The sequence below is a fragment of the Emys orbicularis genome, chromosome 1 (assembly GCF_028017835.1).
Source record: "Emys orbicularis isolate rEmyOrb1 chromosome 1, rEmyOrb1.hap1, whole genome shotgun sequence".
Taxonomy (NCBI): domain Eukaryota; kingdom Metazoa; phylum Chordata; order Testudines; family Emydidae; genus Emys; species Emys orbicularis.
In genome coordinates this window covers 172,962,077-172,979,536 of record NC_088683.1, presented here as the reverse complement: position 1 = coordinate 172,979,536, position 17,460 = coordinate 172,962,077, and the positions used below count along the sequence as shown (strand labels likewise).

The 17,460-nt window shown below is 41.4% G+C and overlaps 1 protein-coding gene across 1 annotated transcript in view; it reads right to left on the bottom strand.

Annotated features, from left to right (window-relative positions):
* Nucleotides 1-17,460, bottom strand: part of NECTIN3 (nectin cell adhesion molecule 3) — a 109,644-nt gene that overhangs the window by 22,273 nt on the left and 69,911 nt on the right. Inside the window, exons 6-7 of the mRNA XM_065419836.1 lie at nucleotides 13,970-14,108; nucleotides 9,999-10,080 (exon numbers count right to left, since the gene is read on the bottom strand). Coding sequence (XP_065275908.1) covers nucleotides 9,999-10,080; nucleotides 13,970-14,108 — 221 coding nt within the window. The remainder of the gene's footprint in view (nucleotides 1-9,998; nucleotides 10,081-13,969; nucleotides 14,109-17,460) is intronic.

Below are 17,460 nucleotides of genomic sequence, written 5' to 3'. Positions count from 1 at the left end.
ATTTCAATACAGTGATGATTAAATTAATGGAGATATCCTATCTCCTAGAACTGGAAGGGACCTTGAAAGGTCATCGAGTCCAGCCCCCTGCCTTCACTAGCAGAACCAAGTACTGATTTTGCTCCAGATCCCTAAGTGGCCCCCTCAAGGATTGAACTCACAACCCTGGGTTTAGCAGGCCAATGCTCAAACCACTGAGCTCTCTCCCCCCCCCCCCCAATTCTAAATAGGTTAGAATTGCAATGTGAGGAAATATAGTCAAGTGTATAATCTGAGTGACATTTTCAAATCTTAAATTTTCAGCATTCAACATCTGCAGAACACTGACTTGTATCCTTGGTCTTTTAAGACCTTGAAACAGCCCTTATCCTTCAGATTATGCAATGACACATAGGCTATTGATTACTGATAGACTCTTACCATTGCAAGTGTTTTGGGCTAGTGTCTCCAAATACAAAAAACATGATTAATCACATCCCATTGGACTGTCTACCACTGTACTAAATGTCTGCATAGTTTAGAGTTCAATTTTATTATTCATACTCAGACTTTAATGCCAGAAGGGACCACTGTGACCTCCTGCACATTGCAGGCACAGAACCTCACCCACCCATTCACTTGTGTAATAGACCTCTAATCTCTGACTGAGTTACTGAAGTTCTCAAATCATGGTTTAAAGATTTCAAGTTACAGAGAATTCACCATTTACACTAGTTTAAACCTGCAAGTGACTCGTGCTCCATACTGTAGAGGAAGGCGAAAAAACCCCAGGGTCTCTGCCAATCTGACCTGGGGGAAAATTCCTTCCTGACCCCAAATATGGTGATCAGTTAGACCCTGAGCATGTGGGCAGAGCCCACCAGACAGATACCTGGGAAAGAATTCTCTGTAGTAACTCAGAGCCTCCCCATCTAGTGTTCCCTCTCCGGCCATTGGGGATTTTTGCTACTGGCAGTTGCTGATGTTCAAGTCTAAACTTGTTGATGGCCAGTTTATATCCATTTGTTCTCGTGTCCTCTCTGTCCCTGGTATTTATCCCTCTCATGCATTTATAGAGAGCAATCATTTCTCCCATCAGCCTTCTTTTGGTTAGGCTGAACAAACCAAGCTTGAATCTCATCTCCTACGGTAGGTTTTCCATTCCTTGGATCATCCTAGTAGCCCTTCTCAGCACCTGTTCCATTTTGAATTGATCTTTAATAAACATGAGAGACCAGAATTGCACACAATATACTACATGAGGTCTTACCAGTGCCTTCTATAATGGTACTAATACTTCCCTATCTTAACTGAATACCTCACCTGATGCATCCTAGGACTTCATTAGCCTTTTGCACATTGTTGATCATAGGATGACTATGAGCGGCGAAACAGACATAAATCTTTCTCCTACTCTTGTATTATGGGAATTTACTTATTCCCATAATACAAGAACTAGGGGTCACCAAATGAAATTAATAGGCAGCAGGTTTAAAACAAATAAAAGGAAGTTCTTATTCACGCAGCGCACAGTCAACTTGTGGAACTCCTTACCTGAGGAGGTTGTGAAGGCTAGGACTATAACAATGTTTAAAAGGGGACTGGATAAATTCATGGTGGCTAAGTCCATAAATGGCTATTAGCCAGGATGGGTAAGAATGGTGTCCCTAGCCTCTGTTCGTCAGAGGATGGAGATGGATGGCAGGAGAGAGATCACTTGATCATTGCCTGTTAGGTTCACTCCCTCTGGGGCACCTGGCATTGACCACTGTCGGTAGACAGATACTGGGCTAGATGGACCTTTGGTCTGACCCAGTACGGCCTTTCTTATGTTCTTACTCTGCCACTTCCCACTGATAAACCCCCAGCTTATAGCAAAAATTCTTGTTGTTAGTCCCTAAATGCATGACCTTGCACTTTTCACTATTAAATTTCATCCCATTTCCATTACTCCAGTTTACAAGATCATCCAGACCTCCTTGTATGATATTCCAGTCATCCCCCATATGGGCAGTACCTCCCAACTTTGTGTCATCTGCAATTTTTATTAAATTCTATTATCTTGATTTAGGGCTTGTCTTCACCACTGGGGAGATAGACGCTGCTGCAATTGATGCAACAGGTGTCGATTTAGCAAATCTAGTGAAGACCCACTAAATTGACGGCAGAGGTCTCTCCCGTCAACCCCGGCACTCCAGCTCCCCAAGAAAATTAAGTTATGTTGACGGGAGAGTGTCTCCCATTGATGCAGCGCAATGAAGACACTGTGGAAAGTCGACCTAAGCTATATCGACTCCAGCTATGTTATTCACGTAGCTGGAGTAGCGTAACTTAGGTCGACTTACCCCGGTAGTGAAGACAAGCCCTGAAAGAAGTACAGGGTCAATAAATGCCAGTTATTCACCTGATTTATAGGCAAAATGATAATCCCATGGTTACTCAAGTGCTGCATGACAATTCCTGAATATGGCATTCTAGGACCAACCAGACTATACATTTTATAATCTTGTCAGCCTGACATCGATCCCACATAAAGATAATGGAAAGGCTGATATGGGACTCGAAGAACTAAAGGCAGAAAATGTAATTAATGCAAATCAACATGAGTTTATGGAAAACCGAACCTGTCAAAACTGACTTGATATCTTTTTTTGATAAGATTACAAGTTTGGTTGATAAAGATATAAGTATTGATGTAATATACTTAGACTTCTGTAAAGCATTTTACTTGGTACCACACAACATTTTGACTAAAAAACTAGAATGATGGAAAATTAACATGGCACACACATTAAATCAGTGATACTTAATTAGATCTACCTGCAGGCCAATTTGAGAATTTTATGACAAGAGGCTGACAAAATAAAAAAATTTCAGCTGCCAATAAATAAAGACTTTGATTGCAACGTAAGTGTTAATCTTAAAGTTTATCGATCAACATTACCACCTGTGTTTGTGGCAATCTCTAACGGAAGAGGAGACAAGGATGATCTCTGGCAAACTTTGTGAAGAGTGATTTGTAGGAGGCCAGGGCAAGGTGCATGCACTGGTGAAGATGCTCATCTGTCAGGCGATCAGAGTGTTGGTTTTTTATCATATTTATGGAAGAAAACCCAGATTTGCGGAGGTACGTTGATCCAAACGTCATTAAAAGCTAGATGGCTAGATCCTGGCTATTCTGAAACTGGTCAGCATATTGAGCCCAGAAATCACAAAGTGCCACTACTCTGAATTTTGCCTTCAAAATAGGTGAGCTCTGGGGCCTTACAATTTCTAACTGAAAGGCACCTTCATCAGCTGAATCAAGAATGTTCTTTGCTTCAGAAGGGCAAGGTCCATCAGCAGAGACAACAAAATGGATTACGAACAAAAAAAACCAAATCCTTTGGAATTTTAAAATTCTGAAATCTCATTTTAAAATGTTTACTCAGATTGGTTACGAATTCTTGCATTTTTTTCATTGACGTTTCATCTGTAGCTACTACACACAATGTGGGAAAGTGCAACATCTTTCCTGTTGTCTCTCTGAAAGACTACAAGATTCCTCTGAAAGGCACATACTTTTTCAAACAGATCCCTGACACTGCTTGCATGGCCTTGGAGCGGCAAGTTGAGAAAATTAAAGTGACCAGCAATATGGCACAAAAAGGCTACTTGTGATAGAGAGGACATCATTCATAAATTCCAGGAACTTGCAAGTCCTGTTCATCTTGTGGTTTGAAAGAAATTCTATTATTTCTTTCTGAAGTACACAAACCTCTCTAACACACTCCCCCTACTTAACCAGAGAACGTCGTCATAGTGCAACAGGTCTCTGTATTCGGACAAATGTCTTGTAAAAAAGCTTTAAAAAGACGATGATGCAAGCTAGAAGTAAAGTGTATGTAGTTCACATACACTCAAGCTAATCAAATCACAAAAACATTGGTTTTTTTTATGTCCACAGACAATTTATTGCACAGAACAGTCTGGTGAAGGATGCAGAGAAGTATATTTAATGAAGTATGTATTGCTGCCAAACGTGAAGCAAAGCCCTTCTCTTTCCCTGTCATGGAAGGACCTTGGTCTGTAACAAGCAAATTAACGTTCTGCAGGTCTAAACCTCCCCCCCCCACCCCACCCCCACCCCCCAAAAGAAGCCTTTTACCTTTTCAAAATGATCTCTCCTGTGGTGTAGGTTTCTAATGGTATTATGCACAATTTTTTTTTGTTGAAAATCATAAAATCTAAAACAGCCATAGCTGGGCAGTGTCAATTAAATCACTTGATTCATCTACTGCAAGAGACCTGTATTTGGCATTTTTTAAATCGGAAAGCAGTGCTGACAAACAATCCTCATAAATTATGTCCAATCTTCACACTGCCGTGGAATCGGACAGGGGAACTTGCTTCATATGGTGCACGTCATCTTTGTTTTTATCTCCAGCAAAAAGCTCCTCCAGCATTTCCAACGTGCACTCTTTCACAAGCATCCAGGAAAGGCTCTCTTTTTAACTAGTACCAACATGATCCAAAGAGAAACAGTTGGTGCTTTTTCTTGTAGATTCACTGATGTTGTGACAATAACGTTTTAAGTGTGATATGAAGATTTCAGATTTTTAATTTTGTCACATCTCGCAATACTGCCAGGAGGATAGGCCACCGTTGCGCTTTGATTTAATGTGGTGCCTCATGTTGACAACCTTACAGACTGATGCAGTCATTTGACATATTAAAACAAAGATTTTGAATTTAAATGAGGTAGTTTAATAAAAAAGAAAAGTGCTGTCCAGTGTGGATTAAAAGCTTGGTTTTGCTGTCGACTTTGTGACATTTACTCCCACTCGTGTTGATTTTTGGCTCCACTTGCATCACTAATGAAAAAAGGGAGGCACAATCGTATTGATATTGTGAGAATTTAAGATCCAGTAACAAATGTGAGTACTGAGAGAACAGGGTTTAGATCCCACTGGAGAGTAGGCTTCTGAATATGAGGACAAACCTGATGTTAGAGACAAGGTGGGTAAAGTAATCTTTTATTGGACCAACTTTTGTTGGTGAGACAGACAAGCTTTTGAGCCACTCAACTCTTCTTCAGGTTTGGGAAAGCTTGTCTTTCTCACCAACAGAGGCTGGTCCAATAAAAGCTATTACATAACCCACCATGTCTCTCTAATATCTTAGGACTGACATGGCTACAACGACTCAGCAAACCTAAATATCAACCCTTGCGGTGGAGCTGACATGGATTGGGGTGCCTGATCTTGCTGTTCTACTAGGGCAGAAACTTGGGGAATATTGGGAGGAGGATTGGTCCTCAGGATGACATGTGTAGGAGTTTGGGAACCAGAATGGTTGGGGCTAGAAGGGGGAAATCAGGATGACCCATGCTCTTTCCTGCCGGATTTTGCATAGAATCCATGGCAAGAGCAGCAGCAGAGGACAGGCAAAGGAAAGTTGAACTGGTCTGACCAAGGAAGAAGTAGAGTTTTGCCCTGGGAGTGGCGACCTATGGCTCCTCTGGAGCAACTTGTGGTGCATTTCTTGTTTGCTTGAGGCATGAACAGATCCCTTGTTGGGGTTCCCCATAGAGCGAAAATAATGCACAGTACCAAATAGCGGAGCTCTCACTCGTGGTCGACTGCAAAATGTCTGCTGTGAGAATCTGCAAGCACATTTTGCTTCCCTGGAAGATAGGCTGTTGATAGAGTAATTTGACTGCTGATACACCAGTTTCAAAGGTGGACTGCTTCTGCACACAAGGAGGCAGATCTCTCTCCTCCCTGCTTGTAGATGTCATAACATTGTCTGACATTATAAAGACATGGTGAGCATGGATGAATTGAAGAAAGGATTCACATGCTTTCCAGACAGCTCGCAACTCCAAGACATTGAGGTGCATTCTGGACTCTCGAGAGGTCCAGGTACCTTGTGCTGTGTGGCTGTTCATGTGAGCTCTCCAACCTAACAGGGATGCATCTGCAATAATACTCCTGTCCAGAGTGGAAGGGAGAAAAGAGGTTACTCACCTTGTGTAGTAACTGAGGTTCTTCAAGATGGCTGTTCCTGTGGGTTCTCCTCTTTAGGTGTCTGTGCGATTTCAGGTGCAGGGAGCAGACACCTAAAGTGAAGCACCCACAGGAACACTCCTCAAAGAAGGGACTCCCATGCATATCTGATGAGGATTTGCCCATCACAGCAGAGAAAATACTCATTGACTGGAAATGTCACCAGGAAGTTCATGGAATTGCAATTTCGATAATATACTGACTGCAGCTGTGTTTGAAAGCAACAAGATAGAGTCTTCTGAATGGGGTGACATAGATGCATGAGGCCATATGACTTAGGAGAGAGAGACATGACTTGACCGATACTTGAACATTATTTGCGACATGGGCGAGGATAGTTTTCATGGCCTGGAACCTGTCCTTGGGCAGATATGCTCTTGCAGTTATAGAATTTGAGGTTGTCCTGATCAAGTCCAGAAGGGGGAGGAGGGCTTTGCTTCACGTCTGGCAGGTATGGCTGGAGAATGATTGGCAAATACTGCACCTCGCCATGATGTGGACTTCCTCAAGGTAGTACAGGCAGCGCTGGTGCTCATCACTGACCAAGAAGAATCGCAGGCAGGAAGCAGAGTTTGATGCCTGGGCATAGTCTGGCACCCAAACAGGGTACGGGGGTCCTCTCAGGAGACTAATCCTAACACTAATGGGGCTATAAAACACTAACTGTAAAAACTCTTAAAACTGTTATAACTATTTATGAACTATGTTATTCTTATTTTGTAGAATGAAGCCAAAGCCATGGACACTGAAGGTTCTGACCTGGACTATGTGGTAGTGAGAAGGAACTGGAGAGGCAGACAGTGTGACCTGCCCTTTATTCCCTCAGACAGAGGCATGAGGTGAGCCAGAGCACATGCACAGACCAATGGATGCTACTTTCCAATTCTCCAGCTCTGAACGCATGGTGTGTATGTGTAACCTCATAATGCAATACAATGAGGACCAGCATTTGAAGAAGAATCACTGCTTTCTCCATTAGGACCTTTAACTTTAAGACAATACCTTCGGTCCAAACCTCTTCTTCTGCAAAGAAAATGTGTGTCTCAATATCTTAGAGATCTTTGAATATGTCAATGAACTAATGGATAAAGAATAAATGATGGTTCATTTCAGCTTCCAAAAATCCTCTGACAAGATCCCTCATAAGTTACCACAGAAAGTCCACATGGTCATAGGGTGAGAAAGTAAATTTTGTCATGGTTAGGTAACCGACTAGGAAACAAAGTCAAAACTAGAATTAAATGGCTGATTTTTCTCATGGCAAAAGGTTAACAGTAGAGTGCACCAAGGTTATATACCAAGGCCAAGAGTTTAAAATATTTGTTAATAGTCTGGAGTAGGGAAAGAGGTGAGTAATGAGGAAAAAAAATTACAGTTCATACAAAGTTACATAGATTAGTGAGAATCACTGAGGAATTTCCCATGGACCTAAACAAACTAGGTTATTTGGCAGCATTATGGCAGGTGAATGCAATGTCAATAAATGCAAAGAAAGGCACACTGTATAGAAAAAAAAATCAAGAATACTCTTACAACTCTCAAGGGTCTAAATAGACTTAATCTGCTCATGAAAGGGGCACGGATGTCATTGTTGGCCGCTCAGTGAACACCTCTACTAAAGGTAGATATATGGTTAAAAAAAGGAAATGATATCAGGATGCCTAAGGAATAGGATGGCGCTAATAAGATTTTATACAAGAGCATTGTATACATCACTTGTGTGGCCTCACCTGAAACAGTGGGAGCAGTACTGGCCACCACATCTCAAAGAAAGGTCTATTACAGAATGCAAAGGGGTTCAGAGAACAGTGATGAGAACGGTCAAGGGCATGGAAAAATATTAGGATTGTTTACCATAGAAATAAAAGGAATAAGAGCGGACATGATAAAATAAATTAAATAATGCGTGGAATAGAGAAGGTAGATTGGGAACTTCTGTCCTCCCTGTCTCATTACACAAGAACAAGTAGACATTTAGTGACACTATCAGACAGCAAATTCAAAATTGAATTAAGGAAATAACTTTTCACACAACCTGTGATTAGATTGTGAAACTGATTGCCTCAAAAAGTTGGTCAAGAATGTTCAAATTTTAACAGGGGACTGGACATTTATATCAATAAGAGTATCAGTTTTCATAATTAATACATTTTGCAATACACTAAGCCTGGATGCTTAAAGCAATCTCAATGAGATATCAGGGTGAGACCGAATGGGGGTGGGGTGCAAGAGGAGAGGGAGAACAAAGAAGTTTTCATCAGGCTTACAATGTTATCGGTCTTGCAACTAACAGCAGAGTCCATAACTCCATAATTAAGAACTTCATTATTTAACTATGGTGAAGGAAATGCTGGTTTTTTTGCAGAAGTTTTCCTTCAGGCAATTCTTGAACAAAAACTATAGAATGTGTGAACCAAGTGTGAAAGTGTTCAGTGTGAAAAGACTTCAGCTTTGGAACAAAGCTGAAGTCTTCTCCTGGTGTCCTAAAAACAAGCTATCACTCCAGTTATGCTCATACAAAACCAAGGTGAACATCATCTTGTCCCAAATCTCCATCACCCTTTTCTCCCCATTTCACTTTAATAACTCTCATTGCTTTTAAACCCAATTCATGTCAGTGATTGTGTGTGAAAGAAAAAACAAAGGTCTAACAGATGCCTCACCCCCCATTTAAGGTACAAGACAGTCACGCTGGTCTTTTTCTCCCCTTAACACATAACTAGAGCCTTAATTATTTCAGGCTGTCCCAACTGCATCTTCTCTCTCTAACCTCGTTATAGTAAAATGAGCAGTCAATATTCGAACACTAGTATCCTGAGTATCAGTTTTCTTGCTTTATATGGTTAGTAAGTTAAGAGGAAGGAATTACAGAAAAATTTCAGCCAATAGACTGAATCTGTGAACTATTTTACAATGGAGCTTGGTATGTATTACAATGGAACCTGTATTACAATGGAGCTTGGTATGGTAAACCTTTAACATGAACTTGATTAAATACTATAGGTACTGAACTGAAGAGCACTCCTAGAATGGAACTCTAGGTACAGTGAAGTCAATGGTTTTTCTGTCATTGACTTCAATGGGACCAGGATTTCACTCCTAGACTTTGAGGTTCAAAATCCACATCCAGCCTCAATTTTGAGGCTCATAAAACCTCTACATTTTATGGGGTGGTTGGGTATAGTGCATTACATGAAGTGAAATACTAATATTTCACATTGCGGATGCTTTCAGTAATGAATGTTAAAATTAGTTGTATGTATGTTGCCTAATAGAGAACAAACCTTTCTAGTAAATGAAGTCATCCAAGTCTGACTGACAGCAGAGTTGACTAGTTCAATTATGACAAAGGTATTCAGTGGCTTATGCCTGCTGCCCCATCACAGAAGCCATCATTGTAAGGCACCTCCATTACTGAAAGACCATACACTAGGTTAACAGGATGGCGGCTCCTGTGGTTCTTCCATGTCAGGGGGCATTATTAATTCATCTGCATAAGGAAGCTTAGGCAGACAAACCATTAATACTTCTAACAATGCAGTTCTGTCCCCATCTTTTCAGGTGCACTAAAATATTCTGGAGCATAAAATAACCAACTACCATTTATGAGTTATTTTGCTTTAGAGCAGCTACAGCATTGTGTTTAATACATGCCAATTTCAGCAAATTACGGCATTTCCATATAAAATTAATATATTATACACTGAGAAAACAAATAGCTAATTAAAATTAAACCCTTTTAATACTTTGTTTTAATACTTCAGATTACTTTAATACTTAAAACTACTAAAATAGTAGTTTCTTTCACTTAAGTTTAAATCAACAACTTCATGTTGCAGAAATCCAACATTAGTCAATTCCCATTACAAGGAGCTGTACATCTAACACTGAAGTATTATTGTAAGCAACATAATATTAGTTAGCACATGCTTATTCTCTGTTTTGAAATGTTAAAATCACTCATTCACCTACCTGAATGACTTCTTTCTGAGATACAGAGAGTGCTCTTTCCTCATATGAAGGTGGTGGTTTGTGTGTGGGTGGAAGATCAATCCTGCATAAAGAGATTATACAGTTTGACTTGGCATATTTATGAAGACCAAATGAACAGTAAAGTCAACGTTCTCCACAGTAATACCTTCACAGAAACATTAACCAACTCAAAAATGCCCTGGATACATATTCTACAGCTTGTTTCCTCTCACCACTAATAGATCTACAATGAAACTGAGTTTTGTAAACATAACCTATTGGCAACCACCAATTACATGCCCCTTCATAGTCTTTAACTAGTTATTCTTCATATGGTATGCGTTCTTTGTAATCAGACTTGCATAAGAGATATTTACTTTGGATAACTGTCTGCAGTACAAAAAAAGTATTACTTATCGAAACAATGGGAATTATTTTATTTCTCTATGTTCAATTTAAAATTATGGGAAAGACTTCAGTGTACTAAGAATCTTAATTATAAATACTCAAATGTTAGAGATATTATTTCTAGCTGAGGCCTGGCCGGACAGGAGTAATTAACACACACAGGGAGACCTCACTCTTTGGAAGACAGGATTAGGCAGGTAATCATTGGACTGAAAAACAGGACATATGCACTAAATAAGGTACGTATATAGATCAGTAAACTAAAAAGAATGTCTTAGCGAACTAACCTAAGAGGGAGAACACGCAGGGAACTATTTGTTGTGAGCTACATAGGGACAAATAAGCTAGGAATGTAGAGATGAGATAAAGAGGAAGTTGAACCATGGACAGAGCATGCTGCATGAGCATTGGTTCCCACAAAGTAACCAAGCCAATCCACAAATATGTGATGTAATGTGTAGTAAATGCAAAGATGTGTAATTTATTTATATATATATATATATATATATAATAAAAAAATAAAATCTCTTTGTATATACATATATAAGTGAGAGGGCTTCTGTGCAACTTTGGAGCTGTGATGTACCCTGCATCCAGCCCACTGCGTTTGAGTCTGATCAATTTAGCATAGCACTGTTGTACGCCAAATAAAAATACCTGAGTGATGAAGTGGAACGGAGTTCTTGGGAAGCTGATGGGAAAAGGTCTCAGAGGGAATCCCAACATTATCATCCTTAATGAATTTTGTTAGATTTGAGTAAATCTTAGGTAATTGCTTACTTTGAAAGTAACCTCTTCTCTTCTGAGAATACCTATTTGTGAATCTTCAGTAATTAAGATAACGTATTTCTACACAGAAAAGGAGAACCAAATGTGTTCTCTACATATAATGTCTCCAAGTACCGGTGTGGAAGGGGAAGTTGGAAGCTGGAGCTCATAATATATACCAAGGAAGGAGTGAGTGTGTAGGTGCTAGGCAACTGGATGAGCTGTTAAATCTTTACTGTCCCAGAACAGCCAAAGTAAACTAGAATGATTTTGTTTAACAGTGCATTGCAGACCTGAAAAAATAAGACAACTGCATTTGTCTATATTACTTTTCATTTAACATGTAGTTTAATGATTCTTTTAGTATACGAAGTTCTCAGTTAAGTCCCATCTGACTAGTACCTCATGGATTCATTTTTGTCCACTTAATATTCATGATGATCCCACGAACTTCAACTGCAGTTAAACATCTGAGCCTAGAGTTTTGTTTTTTGTGTTACTGTAGTGTGTAGTTCAACTATGAACAAGTGCAACAGCAGCAGCCACCTAAGAATGAAGATATGATTTAATGCAAATTTTCTACTCTATCCAGATAAACCCTTTGAAGGGACCTTGATTTTCACCAGATCAATCATTGGCACTCCCTCCCTCCTCAAAACAGTCTATTTTTAAATGTCAAACTGAGCACCAAGTAACTGAGGCACTTTTGAAAATTTTGTTTTGTGCCCAGATTGGTTAAGTATTTTAGTTTTTGATTAAGTATTTCATATGTAATGTTCCTGAAAAAAAACAACAACACTTTTTTTAGTCTGTGTATAATCCATTAATTTCATTTGAGGTACCCAGATAATTCCTTTAATTCATTGGGACCCCAACCTTATTACATAGGACCTTAGCGCAACATTGTGTGGGCCAGATTATACATACTTTTTATAAGATTTAAAGTCACCTGTATTGAGTTATATTTTAAGTTCAGTTTGTTTCATATCTACTTAGATAAAAACACCTCTGTACAGTATTGTCTAGTTACACTTGTACACATGATGACAAAATGCTTAATGAATTGTCCATTAGTATATTGCAGGCCTGCACAACTCGTAAAGCGGCGAGGGCCATATTACTCGAAAGAAAACTGCTGAGGGCCGAACCCCCCCCCAGCGCCGCCGAACCACCACCACCCTCAGCCCCCTCGAAACACAACACCTCTCCCCCCCCGCACATCGGTTCATTGAGGGGCAAAACCCAACGAGCCTTTATAGACCGCAGGGGCCAGCTGTGCCCAAGGGCTGCTCCCCAGACCAGGTTTCCCCCCACCCCCTAAACTCCCCTGGAGGGTGCACAGCCCCCCCTCGAGCCCTCCCCACCCGAGCGGCCCCCACCCCGAGTCCACTCACTGGCTTAGCCAGGCTTGGGCCGCTGCAGCAGCTCGGCAGGGAGGAGCCGCCTTCCGGAGGCACCAGAAAGCCAGAGCGTCCCGCTTGCGGTGGCAAGCCCCAGCCATGGAGGAGCTGGCGTGGTGCAGGGGGGCAGCAGCCCTGCAAAGGCGGCGGCACGGCTAGCGGGGAGCAGCCACGCCCTCCGCCCAGGCTGCGGCATACCCCCCCAGCGGCACCTGCAAGCTGCAGCGGATGTATGCGGGCGCCGGCCCCTCATGCAGCCCCCGGCTGCCCCCTCACCGCGCTCGGGCTCTACAGCTCCCGGGAGTGTGAGCCACCACCGCCGCTACCCCTCCCGGAGCAGGCGGCGGCTCACATGCCTGGGAGCTGCAAAGCCCAAACATGGCGAGGGGGAAGCCGGGGGGCGCATGGGGGCTGCCGACTGCATGCATCTGCTGCAGCCTGTTGGCGCGCCGGGGGGGAGAGGGGGGAGAGCACGCCAGGCCACAGCCTGGGCAGGAGGTGCGGGGGGGCGCGGCTGCTTCCCAATAGTGGTGCTGCCGCCTTTGCAGGGCTGCTGCCTCCATGTGCCACGCTGGCTCCTCCATGGCTGGGGCTCGCTGCTCCTGCAAGCTGACGCCCTGGCTCTCCGGTGCCTCCGGAAGGCAGCTCCTCCCTGCCAAGCCAGGGCACCACTTTTTTAGGGTTACCATATTTCAACAATCAAAAAAGAGGACAGGGGGAGAGCCCCACCTGAGCCCCGCCCCCATCCACTCCCTCCCACTTCCCACCCCCCTCAGAACCTCCAACCCCCCCGCTCCTTGTCCCCTGACTGCCCCCTGCTGAGACCCCCACCCACCCTAACTGCCCCCCCTTAGGACTCTACCCGCTACCTGTCCCCGACTGCCCCAACCCTTATCCACACCCCCGCCCCCAGACAGATCCCCGGGACTCCCACGCCCCATCCAGCCACTCCCCGCCCCTGACAGCCCCCCCCAACCCAGAACTCCTGACCCATCAACCCTCCTCCTGCTCCTTAACTGTTGGTTGTGTTTTGTGTACTAACTTTAACTGCTTCACAAGTCTTTTATATTTTAGTTTTAACAGATGTTAAAAAGAGTATTGTGTACTAGGGCACTTTAAAAAATAAACACAAACCTTTTGCCTTGGAAACAGCTATGCTTTTCTAGGGAAAAGACACGTAACATACTTGGTTTAACTATGATTGTTTTTTCTTTTTATAAATCCTGGTGATTTCGCATTGTTCAATTTCTCAACACCACTTTTGGTTTCAGAGACTGAGAGTAGTACATACTAAAGTTTTGTTTCTTACAAAGTAACTATAGCATTTAAGCGACTACAAATACAGCCAAATACGTCATGCTTATTGTTTCTAGTTTAAGAAATTAAGATACTTACACTTTGTCAAGGTAGGATGGCCTTTTTTTCCTTGGAGTCAATAGCACTGTCACAAAGATGGTAATGATAAAGAGAGCAAGAACTGCTCCAATTACAGCCCCCGCTACAGCTACAGAAGATGTCTGTTTAAATGGCACATCTGTAATGTAATGCACCACAGATTATCCTTTCCAGGGATTATTTTGTGTTTTCCATCCTCACAAAGCTAGTTATTTAAGCAACATTTTGGAAACTATCATATCTACTTGCATCATCATGCAAAAGCTGTTTTTATAGTCTAAGACGCTCTTTCAAAGTCTTCGTAATCAATGCCATCTGCCCAGCTCTCATTAACTGTTCTTAACAAGATAGTTTATTCATAAACTACCTTTTCTTTATATCTATAAACAAGCTATTTTAAGCCTTTGAGATTAATAAAATCAGGGAAGAACACAATACAGGAACAGCATGCTTTTTATTACTATTTCAAACTTAAAGGGACAGTGCAATATACTCAGGTGGTAGCTTTTTTTTAAACCATTGAGGGTTTCAAAAGCTGGGACCAAGCAAATTAGTTTTAAAGAAAAAAAAAAAATGAAAGACTGCTGGCAGCAGTTAACATGCAAAAATACTAATAAGTTATTACTTACCAAAACCACTCTTAATACCATGTCATCGCCAAGACCGAATGCTTTTAGAAAGCATTAAGAATTTTCAGTGCATGTCTTATTTTGACCACGTTTTAATGAAATTGCTACTCTAAACAGACTTCTAGAAAATTTCCTTTGAGATTTCAAGCAACTCCCAACAACATTAAATATAAGTACTTTATGTGACAACTGACCATAGCTACATCATTGCTGACTTTAATTTCAAATACATGTTTATATCAGACTTAATAGATTTTATCCATTTATTAATAGTTTCAAGTCCTAACTGCTACAGTTGCTCTCATCTCCCCCCAAGTATTTTAGATGTGGTTGGAAGCTTCAAATGGAAGCTTTTCAATTGCAAACACCTTGCCATGTACAAACTGGTGATTTTGCCCAAGTTCAGTAATTGCTCATCATCACAGTAAGCATATCAAAGGTATCAGAGGTGGAAAAAAACTTCCATAGAGTTTAGAGGGAAAGGGACAGGAATTCAAAATTTAACAGTAAAATATAGCTAAATGTGAGCTTTCAGATCTGGGATAGTTGGTACTAGTTTAGAAAAACAAGTCACTATTAGTGAGCTGAACGGTAAGTGTAGACATGCCCTAAATGTGCATCTACTAACTGCAGGCTCTTCCCTGACCATCAGCTTACCGGTTATTAAACCCATACATTTAGTCTCATTTGGGACAAATTGTAGCATTTCTTACATATTTCATTATAGTTTCAAGCACTGATGTTGAAACCGTACTTTACTGTTACTTCATGCTTGTTTTTAATCATGAAAACACACCCTTTTTCCATCAGCGAGAGTGAATTATTTTCAATCAGCCAGACTACACTCCCCATAGGAACGTCCTTCCAGTTTCATATTCCACACCGTAGAATTTTATGGCACCATTTGGGCCACTACAGTGTAGTTAAAGCTATTAAAAAAAATCACTTCTGATGCAGCTATATTCTAGAGATCATGGTCTCAAGTTTGTCTCCTTATCTCTCACAAAGAGACTGCTGGTCACTTTTCTACAAATGATAGGTCACCTCTCTCAAGTCTCTCTTCATATGCATAAGCCTCATATTATAAAAAACGACCACACTGAAAGTCACAATGGTACAATCTAGATTAATTTCCTCCCAAAGCATGGGGCTTTATTTTCTACTTCAAGCTTGAGGTTCCCTCTGCTACTTGCCTCTTCTAACCACAGGTGAACTGGGCACATTCAGAATATATTAGCAGCCAGGTTTAAATCGCAGTATGTCTAGAATGCAACAGAACAGTACTTCAGAAACAGAGCTTGTCAGTTTGATTTTGTTGTTATGCACAGAGCCAAACAGCCAACTCGTGTGCAAGCACTAATCCATCTCAAGCGGTGGATACCATGCATTCTTTTGAATTTCAACTGTCAAACACCTGAAACCGTGACAATCTGGCATTTCAGCTTTTGGCCATCCACTATCCCACTGGCTTTGTACAGCCTTGGGCAGACTATGATATGCAAGCTTTCATTCCAGTTTCCCAGACCTCCTGTTTAGCTTCAAGTCCTATTGCTACGTAAGACCTGGCTTCACATCCCGTATATTACCTGTGTACAACTTCCCACGCTTGCTTGGGAGTGTACCATCTGTGTACTGCTTCTAGCCTGTAGCTCATGAACCCCAAACTAAGACACCCTTTCTGTTAATCTTTTGCTTCATCCTCATTTTCCTCACCTCTTCGTTATTCAGACAATACCTACTTTTCATCTCAATTCTGTCCCCTTCTCATGTTCTCCACCTGTAGTCTATGGATAGCTCAATGATTGACAGGAATAAGTACTCTTTCATACCACAAAAGGATCATTATTTTTATCTCAAGGTTTATCCTAATCTTCAAGACTCTAATTAGTTTTAACAGTTACTCCCCCAACCTGAACTCCCATGGTAAGGTACCGGTCTAATGGTTCAGTCCTCATTCACCCATACGAGTGCACTGTCTCTGCAAACTCCGAGGCAACATTCCAAGGCTAAGATTCTATTTTTAAATGTGCTGTAGAATCAGGCAACAGTGAGATGCAAATTCTAATGGGACTGACAAGCACTAGGATGGAACCAAGGACTTCAACAAGAGAAAGTAAGATGCTACTGCTGAAGTGCTTATCAGACTTGATAGAATTCTTTGCATAGGAAACTGTAGAGCAACGGTCATCAAGACAAGTATTTTAGCCAGCCCCACATGAAGAGTACCATCTCTGGAAAGCCTAAGGACCCAAGTTCTGCTACGATTCCAGCTTCAGGCACTTCACTTTAATAACTCCAGAGCTCTGATCAATAAGCTTCACTACTTGAAATTCAAGGGTTGATGTTTGATACCCATGCGGAACTGGCCAGAATAAGGTAGTCTTGGTCAAGAAAGGATAACAGCATAACCATTAATGGTTTTTAGTTTTGTCTCCTAGCTATTTTTGCTGTTAATGACAAGATTAAAAAAACCTAATTATTGTAGATGAACCCTACCAAATTGACATGACTGAACCCATGCCAGAGGGTATCCAGGATATTAGTACAGTGCAATATGTCAACTTCACAAGCAATAAGTCTTCAACTATTATCTTTTTGGGAAGAAAGCTATTTGATGGAAAGATTTCCAAAGACACTTAAAGTGCCTAACAAATTGTACTGTACATGCCTTGGACTGGGATTTGACCTTCTCCTTGAGTTGGCCTTTAACGGCGGAATTTGTTTTTTCCCTCGCTGCTTTAAGTAGTCTAGTAAAGATCATAGCTACTGGGTCTGAAAGGCTGCAGGTGGAAGAAAAAAAAAATACAGGGTGCTGCTTTTTAATCCCTTGCAGTAAAAGTAACCATTTGAACGATGTGAATA